The 18,849-nt window shown below is 44.6% G+C and overlaps 2 protein-coding genes across 17 annotated transcripts in view; both read right to left on the bottom strand.

Moving 5' to 3' along the window:
- LOC100711527 (receptor-type tyrosine-protein phosphatase mu) overlaps positions 1–18,849 on the bottom strand; it is a 219,651-nt gene that overhangs the window by 63,810 nt on the left and 136,992 nt on the right. For 9 of the 16 annotated variants that reach the window (XM_025910167.1, XM_025910168.1, XM_025910171.1 and 6 more), the window contains 2 exons: positions 5,535–5,667; positions 1,858–1,890 (listed from right to left, as the gene is read on the bottom strand). In XM_025910167.1, coding sequence (XP_025765952.1) covers positions 1,858–1,890; positions 5,535–5,667 — 166 coding nt within the window. The remainder of the gene's footprint in view (positions 1–1,857; positions 1,891–5,534; positions 5,668–18,849) is intronic. The other 7 variants (XM_025910164.1, XM_025910170.1, XM_025910172.1 and 4 more) reach the window with 1 other exon arrangement.
- On the bottom strand, positions 11,498–17,430 carry LOC109199609 (uncharacterized). The gene is made up of 2 exons (XM_019354932.2): positions 13,604–17,430; positions 11,498–13,336 (listed from the first exon to the last, which is right to left on the bottom strand). Exons 1-2 carry the CDS (start codon positions 14,292–14,294, stop codon positions 12,774–12,776), a joined length of 1,254 nt encoding a protein of 417 aa, XP_019210477.1. The 5' UTR covers positions 14,295–17,430; the 3' UTR covers positions 11,498–12,773.

Here is an 18,849-nt window from a genome sequence, read left to right as displayed (position 1 = left end):
TGTGTGTGTGTGTGTGCGCGTGTGTGTGTGTGTGTGTGTAGATCTACACACACACACACACAGGGTGACCTGAGGAGGAGTGAGCACTTCCTGTCTCCCTGAGGAGGCGTCGGTTTGAGATCCTTCAGTTCTAACCTGGAGGGAGAAGCAGGTTTCTCTGCTCCATCTCGGCGCTCACAGATCAAACAGATGAATATCTCTATTTATACTCGTCCTCCGTCTCATCAGCAAACACCAGCCGAGTCAAACAGTAAAGAGAAATTCAGCTCAGGCAGCGAGGCCGACTGAGAGACACAAAAACAACGCGAGCTCCAAAGACAGCTGAAGAAAATCAAGAGAAGAATGTAGCTGGAGTCAAACCACATTTACCTCTTTATCTGTTTTTATTTATTCGGATTAATACAAAGACACAAACAGAGATTCAACCAATCACAGCCAAGCATCTGTTTAGCGCCTGTTTAGAGGTGAGCTGCCGAAACATGTGACAGTATTATGGTATATGCAGTATTTATAAAGTATTTGATGGCTTAGCTAAAGAAAACTCATGGAAGCAGAAGTGAAGCTTTTCTAATCAGAGCTGATAGAAAAGAGTCAGCCTCAGTAACTTCCTATAGTACCATATCACCCTATTAGAGCACTTCGCTCTCACACTGCCGGCCTACTTGTTGTTCCTAGAGTATTTAAAAGTAGAATGGGAGGCAGAGCCTTCAGTTTTCAGGCCCCTCTTCTGTCGAACCAGCTTCCAGTTTGGATTCAGGAGACAGACACTATCTCTACTTTAAGATTAGGCTTCAAACTTTCCTTTTTTGCTAAAGCATATAGTTAGGGCTGGACCAGGTGACCCTGAATCCTCCCTTAGTTATGCTGCAATAGGTGTAGGCTGCCGGGGGATCTCCTGGAGGTTTCTTCCTTCCCACTGTCACCAAGTGCTTGCTCATAGGAGGTGAAATGGTTGTCGGGTCTTTACAATATGAAGCACAGTGAGGTAACTGTTGTTGAGATTTGGTGCTGTTCCTGAGACCCAGTCTATTCATTTATGTCCTCTGTAATGGACACTTGTTTTTTGGTCTATATCGTTTGACTCACTTGAGCTATCCAGCTTAGGTGTGATGTCCCAAACAGAGGACATCCTGGACGTTCCACTGATATCTCAGCTGTTCTCGGTTCTCTCGGGTCTCAGGAGGACAAAGAAAACTGAGCTGAACTGAGGGGCTCTCCTCATCCTCACCGATGCTGTGTGGGGTTCCTCAGGGTTTGACCCTCAGTCATGTCTGTTACCATGACAACCATGACAACAAAAGAGTCACGCTTTCACTCTGCTCTTCAGAGAAGCATCTGCCTTTCTGGACGTCCCAGCATCTGGACTCCGTGGTAACGCCGCCTCCACCAACATGTCAGTAAACATCACCCTCATGCTACAGTACACAGGGCTGAGGTCAGAGGTCAGAGTGCATGATGTGGCAGAGGTTAAAGGTCAAAGGAAACCACACACCTAAAGTTTAAGGTCGTGTCCCGGGTTACAGGTCAGACTGGAGAAAAAAACGTGCTCTAAACACCAGGGGCCAAAGGTCAGGAGAGGGGTGGACACCTGACACTGAGGCATGCTTCTTCTGGTTTCTGGGTTAGGGGTCAAAGGTTAAACCTATGGGTTAAGGTGATCAGATTATAATTACATTACAGACTACACAGAGAAGGGCTGCTCACAGGTAGATCACCTGTTCAGGGATTAAATATCAAACAATCAGGGTCAGAGGTCAGAGGTTCAGGGTAATCAGGGTTACAGGCAGGACACATTCAGTGTTTCAGCTTTGATGTCAGTGTGAAGGTGAGGGGTCAGAGGTCAAACAGGTTACTTACAGGTAATAAGTGTAGGAGTGATAATTTCTTCGTCTGAGTGGTGGGGGGGCGGAGCAGAGGGAGTGATGAGATGGAGGGAAAGAAACAGAAAAAGGAAACCACAGATTAATGTCTCAGAGAGAACAGACGATCATTCTGTGTGAAGGAGAGCAGTGATTGGCTGGCACCAGTGTACGAGGGGAGGATCACGCCTGATTAATTCAGAGGAGTGTGTACAGAGCTCATGTGGTATTTACTCCTCTGTACAGACAGCTACACGGCGGTAAGCCTGGACTGAGAAACAGAAGAATAAACACGTTTAACTCTCCAAAAATACCAACGAGTATCAAATCACCCTCAGTGAGAAACAGCAGGAGTGTTTCCACATGCAGTCACCAATCAGCCGCTCGTGGGGTTCCTCTGGACACTATTCTGGGTCCTCCACACTTAACAACAGGCTGTTAGTCTGAGCTCACACTGACACCAGTCAACACATCGAGATGACTTTTACATCAAGCTTTCAGTCCACGTCTGCATGCATTTAACAGGATTTTGTTGCATCCATGGAAACCGAGGCATTGCATTATTAGGGGCGTGGCCTCTGTGACTGACAGGTAGATGGTGACACAGGTAGCTGCTAGCTGTCTGCTAGCTTCCCCTGAACTGGACCTCTGCACCGTGTTTGTGCTGTTGGAGCCTTTTAATGACATCATGTGACCAATAACATGGCTGCTGTGAGGTTTCTGTCCTTTTGTACAACTTAGCGCTCCAACCTCTCGTCCAAATATGCTCACTTCTGGTTCTAAAACAAACATAGAGGAATGCTTCAAAGCGTGGAGTCTATGTCTGTATTTGTACGATGTGTCAGGCCTGACTCTGGTTTGAGCTGAAAACAGGAAGCTGCTTTTCAGCACTCTGCCTCCAGTGTTAGAGAAAAAGTACAAGGCTGAATGTCATGAAAGCGGCACAGCGTTGGAGTATGACCAAAGGATGAAAGCATTATATCGGACTTTCTTTAAAACTGCGAGGCAGGATGCTAACCTTGGGAGTCGTCCTTGGGATTTCAGCGCTAAGATGCCTCAGGTTTCTCTGCTTGTGACAGAAATTCACCTCACTGATTCAACCAGCTCTCTCTCTGCTGTCTGAGTCACTGCCGGCACAAAATGCAAAGCTTTCAGGGGTTCAAAGGTCATCGTGCGTTTGGCTTGTTTTGTGGTGTTTGGAAATGAAGCAGCTCCCGATGAGCGCAGAAGCTTTTCTTCAGCATCCTCGCTCTCACTGATGCACCCGTGCACATCACCAGCTGCAGGCAGATTATTCAGCATCTGTCACCGGGCAGCTTGAAGCCTGACGACAGGAAGCGGCGGTGCCGGGGACGCCTGAGAGCCGCGGTCTCATCACCCTGCATTACTCCTTCAACATCCAGCTTCCTGTTTTGACGCCCGCTGTAATGAGTCTGACCCCGTTTGGTCAGAGAGTGGAAATCAAACGCACCCTGTCAACATTAAAAACCTCATTAGAGGCCGAGCAGCCGTCTCGTTTTCGCTCTCTCTCCAATATCTGTGAGGGAGATCAGAGCTCGATCGACCCAACATATGAGTGCGATTCAAACTGGGCACACACAAACACACACACACGCTTTAAAAGAAGTGTGTGCGTGTGTGAAGTAAAAAGTGTGTGTCTATGTCTGCGATGCCTGAAGCCATTTAGCTTGAGGCGACTCTGAAAAAAAAGAATAAAATGCTCTTTCATCTAAATTTCTCTCTTATCTTCGACGTTCTCCAAACACAGAAGCTTTTCTGTCTGTGTTTAAGTGTGTGTGCAGGATAAATGATGTGTGTGTGTTAGTGTGTCCCAGTGGGGCCGTGTTTGATGTTGGAGAATAAAGTGGGTCCAGATACAGTTTAATGGTGATTACTGCTGCAATCTGCTCCATTATTCATCCTCATTTTCCTCAGTGTCACCGCCAGCACGCCAGCACGACCGCGTCTTTGATGTCCAGCTACGCTCCACGTACAAAACACCGTCCTCCTCTCTGACTTCCTGGAAATTGCTGATCAGAAGGTCCACACGGCGCCATCGTCATTTAACCCCTGAGTGTGGCAGCGCCCCCCGCTCTGTGGACGCCACCGTCTACAGGCCCCGTCGTCCACATGCAGCTCTCACAGCAATCAACAGACCCAACCACTCACACTGGGATCATCCTAGGATCATACTGGGACCATACTGGGATCAAATCAAACTGGAACCTAACCCCTAACCCAATCAATAGACCTGAACAATCAGGGATCGAGTGACCAATCAAAATAACGGAATTTAAATGACATCATTTAACAAAGTGTTCTGATTCTGAAAACTAATTCTAAAATAAATGTTCCAGCATCTCAGATCATACTGGAATCAAGTGAAACTGGGATGAAATCAAACTGGAATCAAGTCACACTGCTTCAAGCTCGTTATTTTGAGTTTGGACATGTTATAAGACCTGCACCAGAGGATCAGAAAGGAACACGGCAGATCTGCTCCCCCTGACATACATGTAAAGCTGAATCTTTACATATAATATTTATATGTGATTATTAACATGTGAAATTCTGCTGAGTGGTGACGCCAGCGAGAGACAGATGAGGAGAAAGAGATGAAGGGTGAGTTACAGGAATCAGTGTGTGTCTCTGTGTCTGTGCATGTGTGTGTCTGTGCATGTGTGTGTCTGTCTGTGTGTGTAGAAGAAAGGAGTTTGTAATATTCTGTAATATTTGTTTAATAGATTCTGCTTTAGAGGTTCCCAGATCAAATGCTGACTCAGCACAGCACCCAGCAGGTGATTCGATATGACAGGTGGTGTAATGATGGAGCTCCTTAGTGAAGCCGTCAGCAAGCTGAACAGGTAGCTACAGCTCCATCACAAACATGGTGAGAGCAGCGCTGGTTTACACTCTGCATGTCAGGGTTAGGGTCAGAGCTTCATCAGCCACACATCTGAAGTCCACAGCGTCCCCTCTATGCTGACGATACCTTGATGTTCCCTCTGACCACCGACTGCTCAGTAAATTCCTTGAACTGCAGTTTATGTGATGCCAACATCTCATCTTTGAGGTGTTATTGTGTAAATCTGAAGAACCTCAGCCTCAGATTAGACTGACACATCTATCTGGTCACAAAGCCTTTAAGCTAAGGTTAGACTTTCTTTAATCAAGCTGCAGTTCGTTAAATGTCACTGACATCACCAGTGCTGCTGGACTCAGGTGCACCTGTGGACCTGCTCGTTTCATCACTAAGCTTCGTCAGCCGGTCAGTTCAGGTCTGGTTTTCATCTCCTCTGAATCGTAAGGCTTGCTCATAGAAACGTTAGTACTAAATAAAGTTTCAGAATGTAACAACGCACCCATCAGTAGCTATTGTCATTATCAATCAAGTAATTATTTATATATTGAACTAAATCAGCTGCGAGTATCTTTGCCATTAAGGGCCACAGCAGGTCATTAATGGTCATTAAACTCACCATTCTCATAGTAAAATCAGTGAAATGGATTTCAGATCACCTGTTAAACAAATACATTTAGAAGCAAAGACCAGAGTGAAACACTCAGTAAACTGTAAAAACCAGAGCAGTGAAAGTGTGAAACTACGACGGACTCTTAAAGCCCAGCGTCCTAAAGTTGCAGGCTGCCTTGTTTCCGTGTTTGTGATTTCCTTACCGTTTCTTCATCAGCAGGACGACTCCCAGGAAGATAATGATGAACAGCAGGATGCCGGCGATGGAGCCGGCGATCTTCACCGTGTGGTCCGACTGTTTCTCTTGCTCTGGTTCTGGTTTCCGGGTCGCAGTGCCTGAAAAAAACCACGAAGCACAGTGTGGACCGTTAGCTACTGTGTGGTGATCCCAGCCAGCCTCAGTCCTCGCTGTGCTGTTGCAGATGCCCACCATCGCCTCACGCTGTAGCATCCACAGGAACCAGTGGTAGCCAGCACCTAAAAAGATCTATGATACCATGTATGTATTATGTATCTATGGCATAGTAAATATCACTGTTGAATAAACTTTCCATGATTAACTGTAATCTCATCAGTCATAACCAGCAATACCACGTTTACCCTGCCCGCCTGCTCCAAAAATGACTCAGCTGCATTTAAATGACAGCGCTTCACAAATCATAGCCTGCCTTACAGATATCGCTGAAAACAGCAGAACCAATCACAGCCGCCGTCTCAGAACATTTCTCACTGGTTCTGTTCTGTGGTTCTGGTCCAGCTGCTGGTCTGAGAGAGGCTGGCAGCCCTCAGCCTGAAGGAGGGACAGATGATATGTGAGGGAGTCCTCCTGCTCTGACTGTATAATGTGATGGGATGTCAGCCCCATGGAAAACCCATTAACCAGTGTGTGTGTGTGTGTGTGTGTGTGTGTGTTCAGGTGTAATATCCTTCCAGGTGACACGGTAGATGAGAAACATTCAGGACACCACGTCGCTGTCGAGCGCTGTAATGTGTCATTTCAGACATAGCCCACTTTTCCAATCACAGCTTGACATCAGCTATCAGTCACCCTTGGAGTGTGTGTGTGTGTGTGTGTGGTGAGGGGTTTCAGCACATGTCTGCTCTATGAAGACATTGAATACAATTCAATTCAATTTTATTTAAACAGCGCCAAATCAGAACAACAGTCGCCTCACTGTGCTTCATACTGTAAAAAAGGCAGTCCTACATATTTGTTTAATATAGAATAGAATATCTGTGGGGACTTCCGGTGAAGATGGTTGGCTAGAAGACGTGCTTTCACTGTGCTCCCGCTTTCACCTGTATTTATTACAGTGTAATGCGTGCTACTGTCTATATTTTTATCTAAACTACTGACTGAGAGTTTTGGGAATACGCAACAGCCCTAAATACGCTTTTTGGACGACAAGTAATGTCGAAACAGACAAAGATACAGACTCGAAAGACGACGGCCGCCATGACGACCACTGCTAGCCAAACTGACATGCTAGTAGCAATAGGCAACCAGCCCTCGCCCCCGGTGGACACCGCAGCTCTCATCCGTGAGGTGACTAATAGAATCAGTGAGGTAACTGACCAAAATCTGTCTACATCAGGGGGCCCCAATCCCAGTCCACGAGGGCCGGTGTCCCTGCAGGTTTTAGATGTGTCCTTGATCCATCACAGCTGATTTAAATGGATAAATTACCTTCTTAACATGTCTTGAAGTTCTCCAGAGGCCTGGTAATGAACTAATCATGTGATCCAGGTGTGTTGACCCAGGGTGAGATCTAAAACCTGCAGGGACACCGGCCCTCGTGGACTGGGATTGGGGACCCCTGGTCTACACTGTCTGGGACACTGGAGAAAATTTTGTCCTCGCTGGAAACCTCACCAAACGCGTCACGGAGGCAGAGCAGAGAATCTCAGATGTGGAAGACTGGCTGAAGCTGAGGAGAAGATTAAGATCATGGCTAAAAGCTTGGATGATTTAGAGAACCGCAGCAGGCATGACAACATCCGCATTATTAATCTGAAAGAAGGCGCGGAGGGTGAGAGTCCTATTCAGTTTTTTGAAGCCTGGCTGCCTGCTATGCTCGGGCTGGGGAACAGCTGTACGGGTAAAGCCCGCATTAAATTGACCGTGCACACCGGGGCCTCGGCCCGCGGGGTGCTCACCCCAGGCCGATGATTATTAAGCTCCACAACTCCAGAGACAAACTGCGGATCATGGCAACAGTGAGAGCGGCCCCAGAACTTCACTACGACCGACAGTGGATCTTTATACACCAGGATTTTTCCTACGCGACCTGTGAGAAACGACAGGGATTTAATGCTTCTTGTTGTGCCTTAATTGACAAGGGCATCCGCTTCAGAATGCGCTACCCAGCGACGCTCGTGTTGAATCACAATGGCACTGAACACAAGTTTGATTCGCCTAAAGATGCACAAAGTTTCATCAATGCGCTGGATTAAAAGACAACTGATGCTTGTCCCGTACAAACTTTGGCACTGTTGGATTTAACTCAGAACATGACATTGGTTCAGCTCGCCATAGGACGCGCAAGTCCACTGTGTTTAATGCAGCTTGAGGGAAAAGAGACAGTTTAAAGGGAAAATAGAGATTTGTTCATTCTTTGTACCTAAAAGTGGCTTTAGGGCCAATATCTAGTATACAGTACTTTTGTTTCACAACTGACAGTAACCCGATTTTATTCAGGTTTGGGAAGCGGGGGTGGGTTGTTTTTTGTTTGTTTTTTTCTTTTCTCCCGTGGAGTGAAACTTCTTTTGGCTACACTGGTCTTGTAATACCACCCAGTGGGTGGCTTTTTTGTTTTCGTTTTTTGTTTTTGTTTTGTTTGTTTCTGGTTTGTGATATTTTGACGTTTATCCTAATTCCTATATTCTTATGCAGTTTGTTGTGTGTGTAAGGGTTCCTTTGCCATTAGTTTATGATGGTTTTGTTCATGTCAGCATGGCCAGTCCAGGCCATGGGTTAAATCTTCTACAGTGTGTTTATTATGATGGGTCTTTTTGTTTGCTTCGGGTTGACAATCTTTGTCCAATGACTGACAACTTTTACAATGAGTAACATAAAAATTATAACTCTCAATGTCAAGGGAATTAATCACGTTATTAAGAGACGTAAAATATTTTCCTCACTCAAAAAAGAGTGCAGATTGCATTACTGCAAGAGACTCACCTAACAGATTCTGAACACTTAAAACTCAAGCGTGATTGGGTGGGACAAATTTACTATTCCTCTTTTAACTCTAAAAGTAGAGGCGTTGCAATATTGATCCATAAAAATCTACCGTTCACTCTAAATACTATTGTAAGGGATACAGATGGACGATTTATTCTGATTACTGGGCTTTTATATGGGGAACAAATTCTATTAGGAAGTGTTTATGCACCAAATACTTTTGATAGATTGTTTTATTCAAACCTTCTGGCAAAAACCTCCTCTGTGTGTCCGAATCACGTAATAATTGGTGGGGATTTTAACTGTGGTTTGAGTCTTGAAGCTGATTATAATCCACCAAAATCTCAACCACCTTCAAAAATGGCAAAGGCTACAATGGACTTATGCTCAGATCTTGGCCTTTTTGATGCCTGGAGAGTTTGTAATCCACATGTGAAAGACTACATTTTTCTCACGCTCCCGTTTTTCTTTTTCCAGAATTGATTATATATTTGTTTCTAGATCTGTCCTTGACAGAACTCAGGGTTGCTGGATCAACACATGCGCTCTCTCAGACCACTCATCAGTCTCAATGGAATTATTTCCACCTTATTATGATGCCTTGTCTAGACACTGGCGGCTAAACTCAGCTCTCCTTAGTGACCCTGAATTTGTAAAATATTTAAAAGATCAGGGGGAACTTTTTCTTTCTACAAATGACTTACCGGGGTTAGTGCTTCTACTCTATGGGAGGCGGGTAAGGCATTTCTCAGGGGCTCTATTATCTCTTTCACCTCAGCGTAAAAGAAGAGCACCTTAGCCAAACAATTAGTACTTGAACGCGACATTACTAACTTGGAGAAGGAGTTTAAGAAATCCTCGTCTGTTTCTGTGCTTAAAAAACTGGATGCAGCCAGATCAGCCCTGGACCAACTACTAACTCAGAAAGCAGAAACTGCAATATTCTATGTCTGTGAAGGTTCTCAGTCATCCAGGTCATCGTAGTCAAAGGAGTTTGCAAAGAAAAGCGTCTGGACTTCTTTAAGTTGCTTGAAGACGTTTCACCTCTCATCCGAGAAGCTTCTTCAGTTCTAAGGTCAAATGGCCGAGAGTCCCAGATTTAAACCCAGTGGGAGTTTCCCCCCAAAGAGGGACAAAGGACCCCCTGGTGATCCTCTAATCACATGAGTCAAGGTGTGAAAGTGGGTGTGGGTCCTAATCAGCCAGGGTTTTGGGTGAGCTCATTGTGAAACCTGGCCCCACCCTATCATGTGAATTCCTGAGGTCAGATGGCCCAGGATGTGAGTGGGCATTAAGGCGTCTGGGGAGGGAACTCAAAACTGGATTATAGATGGCAGACAGTTGGTGTCGTAAACCACCGCCTCTGTTCAAAGATGGTCGCTCACAGTGGACATAGATGGCCTCTTTCACTCCTCTTTCAAACCATCTGTCCTCTCTGTCCAAAATGTGAACATTTGCATCCTCGAAAGAGTGACCTTTGACCTTAAGATGCAGATGGACTGCTGAGTCTTGTCCCGTGGAGGTGGCTCTTCTATGTTGTGCCATGCGCTTGTGGAGTGGCTGTTTGGTCTCTCCAATGTAGAGGTCTGGGCATTCCTCGCTGCACTGTACAGCATACACCACATTGTTAAGTCTGTGTTTTGGAGTTTTGTCTTTCGGGTGAACCAGTTTCTGTCTGAGTGTGTTGCTGGGTCTGAAGTACACTGGGATGTCGTGCTTGGAGAAAACTCTCCTGAGTTTCTCTGATACACCGGCTACATAGGGGATGACAACGTTGTTGCGTCTGTCTTTCTTATCCTCCCTCGCTGGTGTCTGATCTTCTTTTCTGTGCCTCTTTGCTGACTTTATGAACGCCCTGACTTTTGAGTTCCCTCCCCAGACGCCTTAATGCCCACTCACATCCTGGGCCATCTGACCTCAGGAATTCACATGATAGGGTGGGGCCAGGTTTCACAATGAGCTCACCCAAAACCCTGGCTGATTAGGACCCACACCCGCTTTCACACCTTGACTCATGTGATTAGAGGATCACCAGGGGGTCCTTTGTCCCTATTTGGGGGGGAACTCCCACTGGGTTTAAATCTGGGACTCTCGGCCATTTGACCTTAGAACTGAAGAAGCTTCTCGGATGAGAGGTGAAACGTCTTCAAGCAACTTAAAGAAGTCCAGACACTTTTCTTTGCAAACCCCTTTGACTGCAATATTCTATGCAAAACATAGGTTATTTGAATCGGGCAACAAACCTGGACACTTACTTGCCCAGGGGAAAAAGGGCTCTTATGCAATACCCTCTCTAAAAGATAAGAAAGGTGTTTTACAATTTGAGGCTAAACTTATCAGCAAAATAATGAAAGAGTTCTATCAGGACTTATATTCCCCTCAAAATACTCTCAAAATACTGTAGATGTTAGGAAATTGTTTCTTGATAATAATATAATCTCCCTGTACTATCAGAGGAAAGTCAATTAGATCTTTGCAGTCCCATTAGGGCGCAGGAAATCTTAGATGCAATCAAATCCTTACAGAGTGGAAAAGCTAATATATCCCTGATCTTAAAGAAGGATAAACGTGCAGATCTGTGTACATCTTACAGACCTATAAGTTTACTCGGTGTAGATTGCAACATTCTGTCCAAAATTTTATCTAGACGATTGGAGGAGGTTCTGCCAGTTCTGATAAAGCCCGACCAAACGGGTTTTGTCAAGAATAGATGCTTCCGCTCCAATGTACGCCGACTCATAAATGTTGTGCAGTTCTCTCAGAACACTAATTATAGGGCTCTTGCAATTTCATTGGATGCTGAGAAAGCGATTGATCGGGTGGAGTGGGAGTATCGAATAGTTATGTCTATAACTTCTGTTCCCTGAAGGAGAGGAACGAGGTACAACACATAAGTATGGGATATCACACCCTCGCGTGTCCTGGCTGAAGAAACCTTTATTCACGCCTTTAAGGCATGATGACGTGTGATGACACGTGCCTGCACATATAGCCGCTGTCATCACAGTCATCCCTCAGTTCGATAGCCGCTCTTTACCGAGCCAAACTGCTCAGTGGGGCCACCTTGTGTTGTACCTCGTTCCTCTCCTTCAGGGAACAGAAGTTATAGACATAACTATTCGTTCCCTTTCAGTCGATTCACTCGGTACAACACATAAGTATGGGACATATATACACGCCCCGCAGAGCAGCCACCGAACCGGAATCGGGCCACCACTTCCTTAGTGAGTGGTAGACCCAGCAGAAAGGACAGTATGAGCCACCGAAGGGGCTGTAACGTCCAACCGATAAAACTGCACAAAAGTGTGCGGTGATGCCCAACTAGCTGCCGCACAAATATCAGCTACAGGCACCCCTTTAAAAAGAGCCCATGAGGTTGCCATCCCCCTGGTGGAATGAGCTCTCACCCCGTGGGGCAAAGCAAGACCTCTGGTGCCGTATGCCAGTGAGATAGCTTCTATAATCCAGTGGGACAGCCTGTGTTTGGACAGAGATCTACCTCTATTTGGATTGGCGAAGCAGACAAACAGCTGGTCACATAAACGCACATTCTGAGTGCGCTCAATGTAGGTGCATAGCACATGCACTGGACAAAGAGAATGCATCCTCCTCTGCTCCTCAGATGCAAAAGGAGAGGAGCAAAAGCTCAGCAACTCAAACTCCATTGAGCTATAAGATGCAGGCATGATCTTGGGAAAATAGGCAGCATTTGGACGCAATACGACCTTGTGACCATCAGGAGAAAACTGTGTGCAGGCGGGATGCACGGACAGCGCATGAAGGTCACCCACTCGCTTTGCCGAAGCCAAAGTGAGAAGTAATGCAGTCTTATATGAAAGAAATTTCATATCCACAGACTCGATGGGTTCAAACGGGGGGCTACAAAGGGCCTCCAGCACCAAAGACAAGTCCCAAGCAGGGACACTGGACTTAAGCACGGGTCTCAGCCGGTTAACCCCTTTCAGAAAACGTATGGCGAGGGGATGTGCACCTGGTGTCACCCCGTCAAAGCCAATATGACAAGCAGATATAGCTGCTAAATAAACCTTAATTGTCGAAAATGAAAAGCCCTTATCCAGCAGCTCCTGCAGGAATGTCAAAACATCCACAATAGAGCACTGAAATGGGAGAGTGTGGCGGTCCTGGCACCATTGCTCGAAGGCTCGCCATTTGTAAGTGTACAAGCCTCTAGTAGATGAGGCCCTAGCGCTCTGAATTGTCGCTATCACACTAGGTTTCAAACCCTTCGCAATCAAGTTTAGCCTCTCAGCAGGTAAGTATGAAGGCGCCACAGATCTGGGCGCGGATGAAACACTTCTCCTCCCGCCTGAGAGAGGAGATCCCTGCGGAGAGGAAGCTGCCAAGGACTCACTGCTAGCAGGCTGATTATTTCTGCATACCATGATCTTGTGGGCCACCAAGGGGCCACTAGAATCAGAGAGAGGGAATGCCGACGCACTCTCTCTGGAACTGGAGATATCATTTCCACTGGGGGAAATGCATACAGGAGCACGTCTGGCCATTGGTGTGCTAGCGCGTCCAAGCCCAAGGGTGCATCGTGGTCGATTATGGAGAAGAACAGGGGGCAGTGAGTATTTACCCTGGAAGCAAAAAGATCTATTTGCGCCTTGCCAAATAGATCCCAAATCTGAGCCACTATTAAAGGGTGTAACCTCCATTCTCTCACCAGAGGACCCCCCCTGGAGAGAAGGTCTGGCCCCAGGTTCAGGTGGCCCGGGACATGGGTGGCTCTCAGAGACAGAAAATGAACACTGCACCATAACAGCAGAGAGCGAGACAGCTTCAACAGGGGAAGAGAGCGTGTTCCTCCCTGCCTGTTTATGTAAGACACCACTGTTGAATTGTCCGTCCTGACTAAGACATGCTGGCCCTCCAGGACTGGACGGAAATGCTTTAGAGCTAAGAACACTGCTAACAGCTCTAAGTGGTTGATGTGCAGCTGGCGCTGAGCTGCGGACCAGATCCCTCTCACTGATGCACCCTTGCACAGCGCTCCCCACCCTCTTAGGGAAGCATCTGTGGACACCACCTTGCGAAACAACACCCTCCCAATCCGAGAGCCCTGATGCAGCAGCCTGGGCTCCCTCCAAGGACGGAGAGCTAGCATGCAAGACGCGGTTAACGGCAGCCTCCTCCGGAGGTGACGCGATGCACACAGGCGGTGAGAGAGAGTCCAGCGTTGAAACGCTCTCATTTTTAACAGTCCAAGTGGCACTACGGCGATCATAGATGCCATCATGCCCAACAAGCGTAAACCCAGTCTGCGTCCCAGCTGAAACTGAGCGAGGCAGCGATGAAACGCGGCCACTCTGTGCTCCGACAAACGTGCGCGGCTGGAAAGCGAGCATATTTCCAAACCGAGGAAAGAAATCAGCTGACTCGGGATTAGCGAGCTCTTTTGAAAGTTCACAGAGAACCCCAGGTTCTGAATGTGTGACAGAACCAGTGAGAGCTGTGTCTCCGCCTGCTCTCTGGAGCAAGCTACGAGAGCCCAGTCGTCTAGGTAGGCTAAGATGCGGATGCCTCTCTCTCTGAGGGGCGCTAGGGCTGCTTCGGCACATTTCGTAAAGGTGCGAGGAGCGAGCGACAGCCCGAACGGCAGCACTAGGTATTCGTAGGCTACGCCCTCGAATGCAAACCTCAGAAACTGCCTGTGTTTTGGGTGTATAGCCACATGAAAATAAGCATCTGTTAGATCGATTGTCGCAAACCAATCTCCCGGGCCGACTGCATTCAAGAGCTGTCTGAGTGTTAGCATCTTGAACCTGTACGTACGTAGATACGTGTTCAAGACTCGCAGGTCGAGGTCTTAGTTCAAGATTCAACAACCAAGATGGCTGCTGATTGGGAAAACTGTGTTTGTTACTCTTAGCAATCCAACAAACATCACAAAAATAACTTAACATTCAAAAGATTGTGAAGATACAAGTTGTAACCAAAGAAGTTCTGCTTCATTTTGTGTGAGTATTTCCATAAATTCTGAAGTTTAGGATCCTTTTTTTCATCACATGTGCTCTACAAGTAACACCTGGCCTATTGGATTACCTGGAGCCTGGAATTCCTTTTGTCTTCTAACAATTTAAATTGGTGATCAAGAAACATGACAACTAAGAGGCTAACAGAAGATATTGAAGAAGTTAAGAAGTCTCTTAACTTCATGTCAGAGGAATTGAGTAAGGTGGTGAAACAGCAAGCAGGACTACTGGACTTAATTGAAGAAGTAAGACAACTGAAGATTGTGATTAAGGAAAAAGATAAGAAGATTGAAGAGCTGGAAAAAAGAGTTGAAGATTTGGAGCAGTATACAAGAATGGAAAATGTGATTATTTCTGGACTGAAGACAAATCACTACACCTATGTACGGAGCAGCAGGTGACAAGGAGGGGGGAAGATGCACCAAGAGCTGAAAAGGATTTGCTTGAGCAGCAAGTTATTCAGTTTTTCAAAGACAAAGACATTCCTTTGGATAGCAAAAACATAGCTGCCCGTCATACTATTCCACAAAAACATACCAAGATGCCAACTATCATACTACGATTTGTGAACAGGAAATATAAAGTTGAACTGTTAAAGATGGGAAAGAAGTTAAAGGGAACCGGCGTATATGTGAATGAGCATCTCACCAAGAGAAATGCTGAAATTGCACGACAGGCAAGACTATTGAAGAAGGAAAGGCACATCCAAGATACCTGGACCAGGAACTGTAAGGTATTCATAAGACCTAATGGGACACCAGAACAAGCTAAAGTAATTGTTGTCAGAGACATTGCAGATCTTGAAAGATTTAAACAAAAGAAATAGAGTTCAGTGTAGAAAAGAATTGTGTTGCTGACTGTGATATGAATAATATCTGATAACTGTGAGAAAAATAACTATGCATGTGAATGTGTGAACAAAAAAAAAAAACAAAGGCAAAAAATGGAATATTTTGGATCTCATGATTATAAATTTTATGAGCTGGACAATAGTATTGATCCAGATATCCACCTCTATCAGAATGTTGATATGACATGTGAATATTATAATGGGGAAGAGTTGGATCCCAAGATAAAAGGTTTTTCATTAATCCGCTTTAACAGATGGAGTCTTTACAGAAATTTTTCTAAAATCAAAGAGTATCTTGATCAATTCCAAAATAAGTTTGCAGTGGTAGCAATTTCAGAAACATGGTTGAATGATGACAGAGAACTGCAGGATGGACTAGAGGGCTATGAAATGTTTTGGCAAAATAGGAAGAATAGAAGAGGAGGAGGTGTTGCCATGTTTGTTATTTCGTATCTTAAATGTAAAGTTGTTAACAATATGACTGCTGTGATTGATAACTTGATGGAATGTTTAACCATTGAAATTCAGGTTGAAAGATCTAAAAACATATTAGTTAGCTGCATTTATCGTACACCTGCATCCTGTATAGATCAGTTTACCAAAGAAATTTCTGTAATATTAGAAAAACACAAGGAGAAGGTGACTTTTTTTTGTGGTGATTTTAACATTGATCTATTGAAGGCAAACAACCATATAAAGACTTCAGAATTTATGATACAATGTTTAGTTTTGGGTTCCATCCATTGATTCTAAAGCCGAGCAGAATAATGATGGATAGTGCTACTTTGATCGACAATATTTTTGTCAATAAGATAGATGGCAAGATGCATAGTGGACTGTTAGTCACAGACGTAAGTGATCACTTGCCTGTCTTTTCAGTGTTTGAAATGAACAATCAACTTCATTTTCAAGAGGAAAAGCAAATTGATTACAGTGGTAGAATAAAAACACCAGAACAAATTGCGGCTTTTAAAACGGACTTAGAAAATTATGACTGGCAAAAGGTTTATGTGGAAGACACTAATGATGCATATAAAGCGTTTTTGGATATATTTTTGTCAATCTATGACAGCCATTGTCCAATTAAAAAGTTTTCCAAAAATTCTAAAAAGAAAAAACCATGGTTTTCACAAGGTCTGGAAAGAGCCTGTAAAAAGAAAAATAGGTTATACAGGATTTTTTTGACACATAGAACAAAGGAAAATGAACACAAATATAAGAAATATCGAAATAAATTAACATCTATTATGCGATATGAAAAGAAAAGATATTATGAACAGCTGCTTCAAAAACATAAAAATAATATTAAGGCTACCTGGAGTGTATTAAATAGGATAATAAAAAATCAACATAATATATGTTCTCCAACACGTATTGTAAAAAGAGGTAATGTAGTGATTGAGAATATTGAGAGCATAGTTAATGAATTTAATGATTACTTTGTTAATGTAGGTCCCAACTTGGCAAAAGAGATTTCTGTACCAGGAGGAAATGATGAAGTAGATTCTACTTCTTGTAAATGTAACTCAGTGTTTCTTGGTGGAGTCTGTGAGAGTGACATTGTAGAAGTGGTGAGCAAATTCAAAAGTAAAAAATCCATGGACTGTGACGACTTTGATATGTCGTTAATTAAAGAAGTTCTTCATAGTGTCCTTCAACCGTTAACATATATTTGTAACAAATCATTTCAAACTGGAATTTTTCCAGATAAAATGAAAATTGCCAAAGTGATCCCACTATATAAAACTGGTGATAAACAGATTGTGTCAAACTATAGACCGGTATCTTTACTGCCTCAGTTTTCAAAGATTCTTGAAAAACTATTTGCAAACAAACTAGATTCTTTTATTGATAAATATGATTTATTGAATGATCATCAGTATGGGTTCAAAAGAAATCGCTCAACATCTCTAGCTGTGATGGAATTTATTGAAAATATTGCAACGGCTGTGGATGAAAAACAGTTTGGAATAGGTGTGTTTATTGATTTACGTAAAGCCTTCGATACGATAGGTCATTCTTTACTTTTACAGAAATGTGAAAGGTATGGTTTAAAACAAGATCTAGAGTGTGATTAAAGTGGTGGGTGGGTTCTTTTACATTTTGACAGAAGCCAATTGAGTCTAATAACAGATTAAATGCCATGTTGAGGCTGTCATTTTTAGCATCTACATGGATGTTAAAATCACCCACAATAATTATTTTATCTGAGCTGAGCACTAAATCAGATAAAAAGTCTGAGAAATCAGAGAGAAACTCTGTGTAAGGCCCAGGTGGACGATAGATGATAACAAGTAAGACTGGTTTCTGAGTTTTACAGCTGGGGTGGACGAGGCTAAGCATCAGGCTTTCAAATGAATTAAAAGTCTGTCCGGGTCTTTGGTTGATTAATAGGCTGGTGTGAAAAATTGCTGCCACACCGCCCCCTCGGCCTGTGCTTCGAGATTTCTGGTAGTTAGAATGACTCGGGGGTGTTGATTCATTTAAACTAACATAATCATCCTGCTGCAACCAGGTTTCTGTAAGGCAGAGTAAATCGATTTGTTGATCAATTATTAAGTCGTGTACTAACAGAGACTTGGAGGAGAGAGACCTAATATTTAATAATCCACATGTCTGATCTATGAAACCAGTTAAGCTGCAGTTTACTGAACTGGTTTCTTTTATTGTCTGTATTCATTTCGTCTCTTCAAGGTCAGCCGAACTCGACTACCAGCTCCCTCTTGTATCTGTTTCATCACACACACACACACACACACACACACACACACACGCGCGCACACACACACACGCATGCACACAGAGACAGTATCCCCCTTGGAGGCAGAGAGCTGCTGTTTTCAGTTTAAAGGCTATCAAAACACTGCTTTGAAGACAGAATTTATCTGTGTGTGTCTCCTTGTGTGTGGCGTGTGTGTAGTTTTTATGTATGTGTTGTTGCGTGTGTGTCACAGCGGGCCATGGAGAAGCTGTTTTAATGTGAAAGTGAAGCTGTTTTCTGCTTCAGGGCTTCAGCCAGTCACGCTGCGTGGGAGGTGTGTGTGCTTCAGTGTGTGGATACAAGGCGAACAGCTGTTAGTATTTGAGGCCTGCTGGTAGCACGCACGCACGCACGTACGCGCACACACACACACACACACACACGCATACAGTCGGTGTGTGTGTGTCGCAAGTTTCCACCTTCAGGCTGGTAAATATTTAAATGTAATTTTCTGTAAGCTGTGAGTGTGTGTGTGTGTGTGTGTGTGTATCTGTTCAGTCCACACACACACAAACACTCACACAGACTCAGACACACAATCATGGCTTTGCTCTTCCTGAGGTTTATCTCCATATGATGTAAACTCTTTTTGGACTCGAGCAGTGCAGCTTAGCATGACTCACAGTTGAGAATAATCCATCTGTGTGTGACTGTGGGCCTCTCCGCAGACCCTCGGCCTCACACACACACACAAGCTGTGTCCCAGTTCATAGACCACAGGCTTCGG

Source organism: Oreochromis niloticus, linkage group LG9, assembly GCF_001858045.2.
Source record: "Oreochromis niloticus isolate F11D_XX linkage group LG9, O_niloticus_UMD_NMBU, whole genome shotgun sequence".
Classification (NCBI taxonomy): domain Eukaryota; kingdom Metazoa; phylum Chordata; class Actinopteri; order Cichliformes; family Cichlidae; genus Oreochromis; species Oreochromis niloticus.
This window is presented reverse-complemented; position numbering and strand designations above follow the sequence as displayed.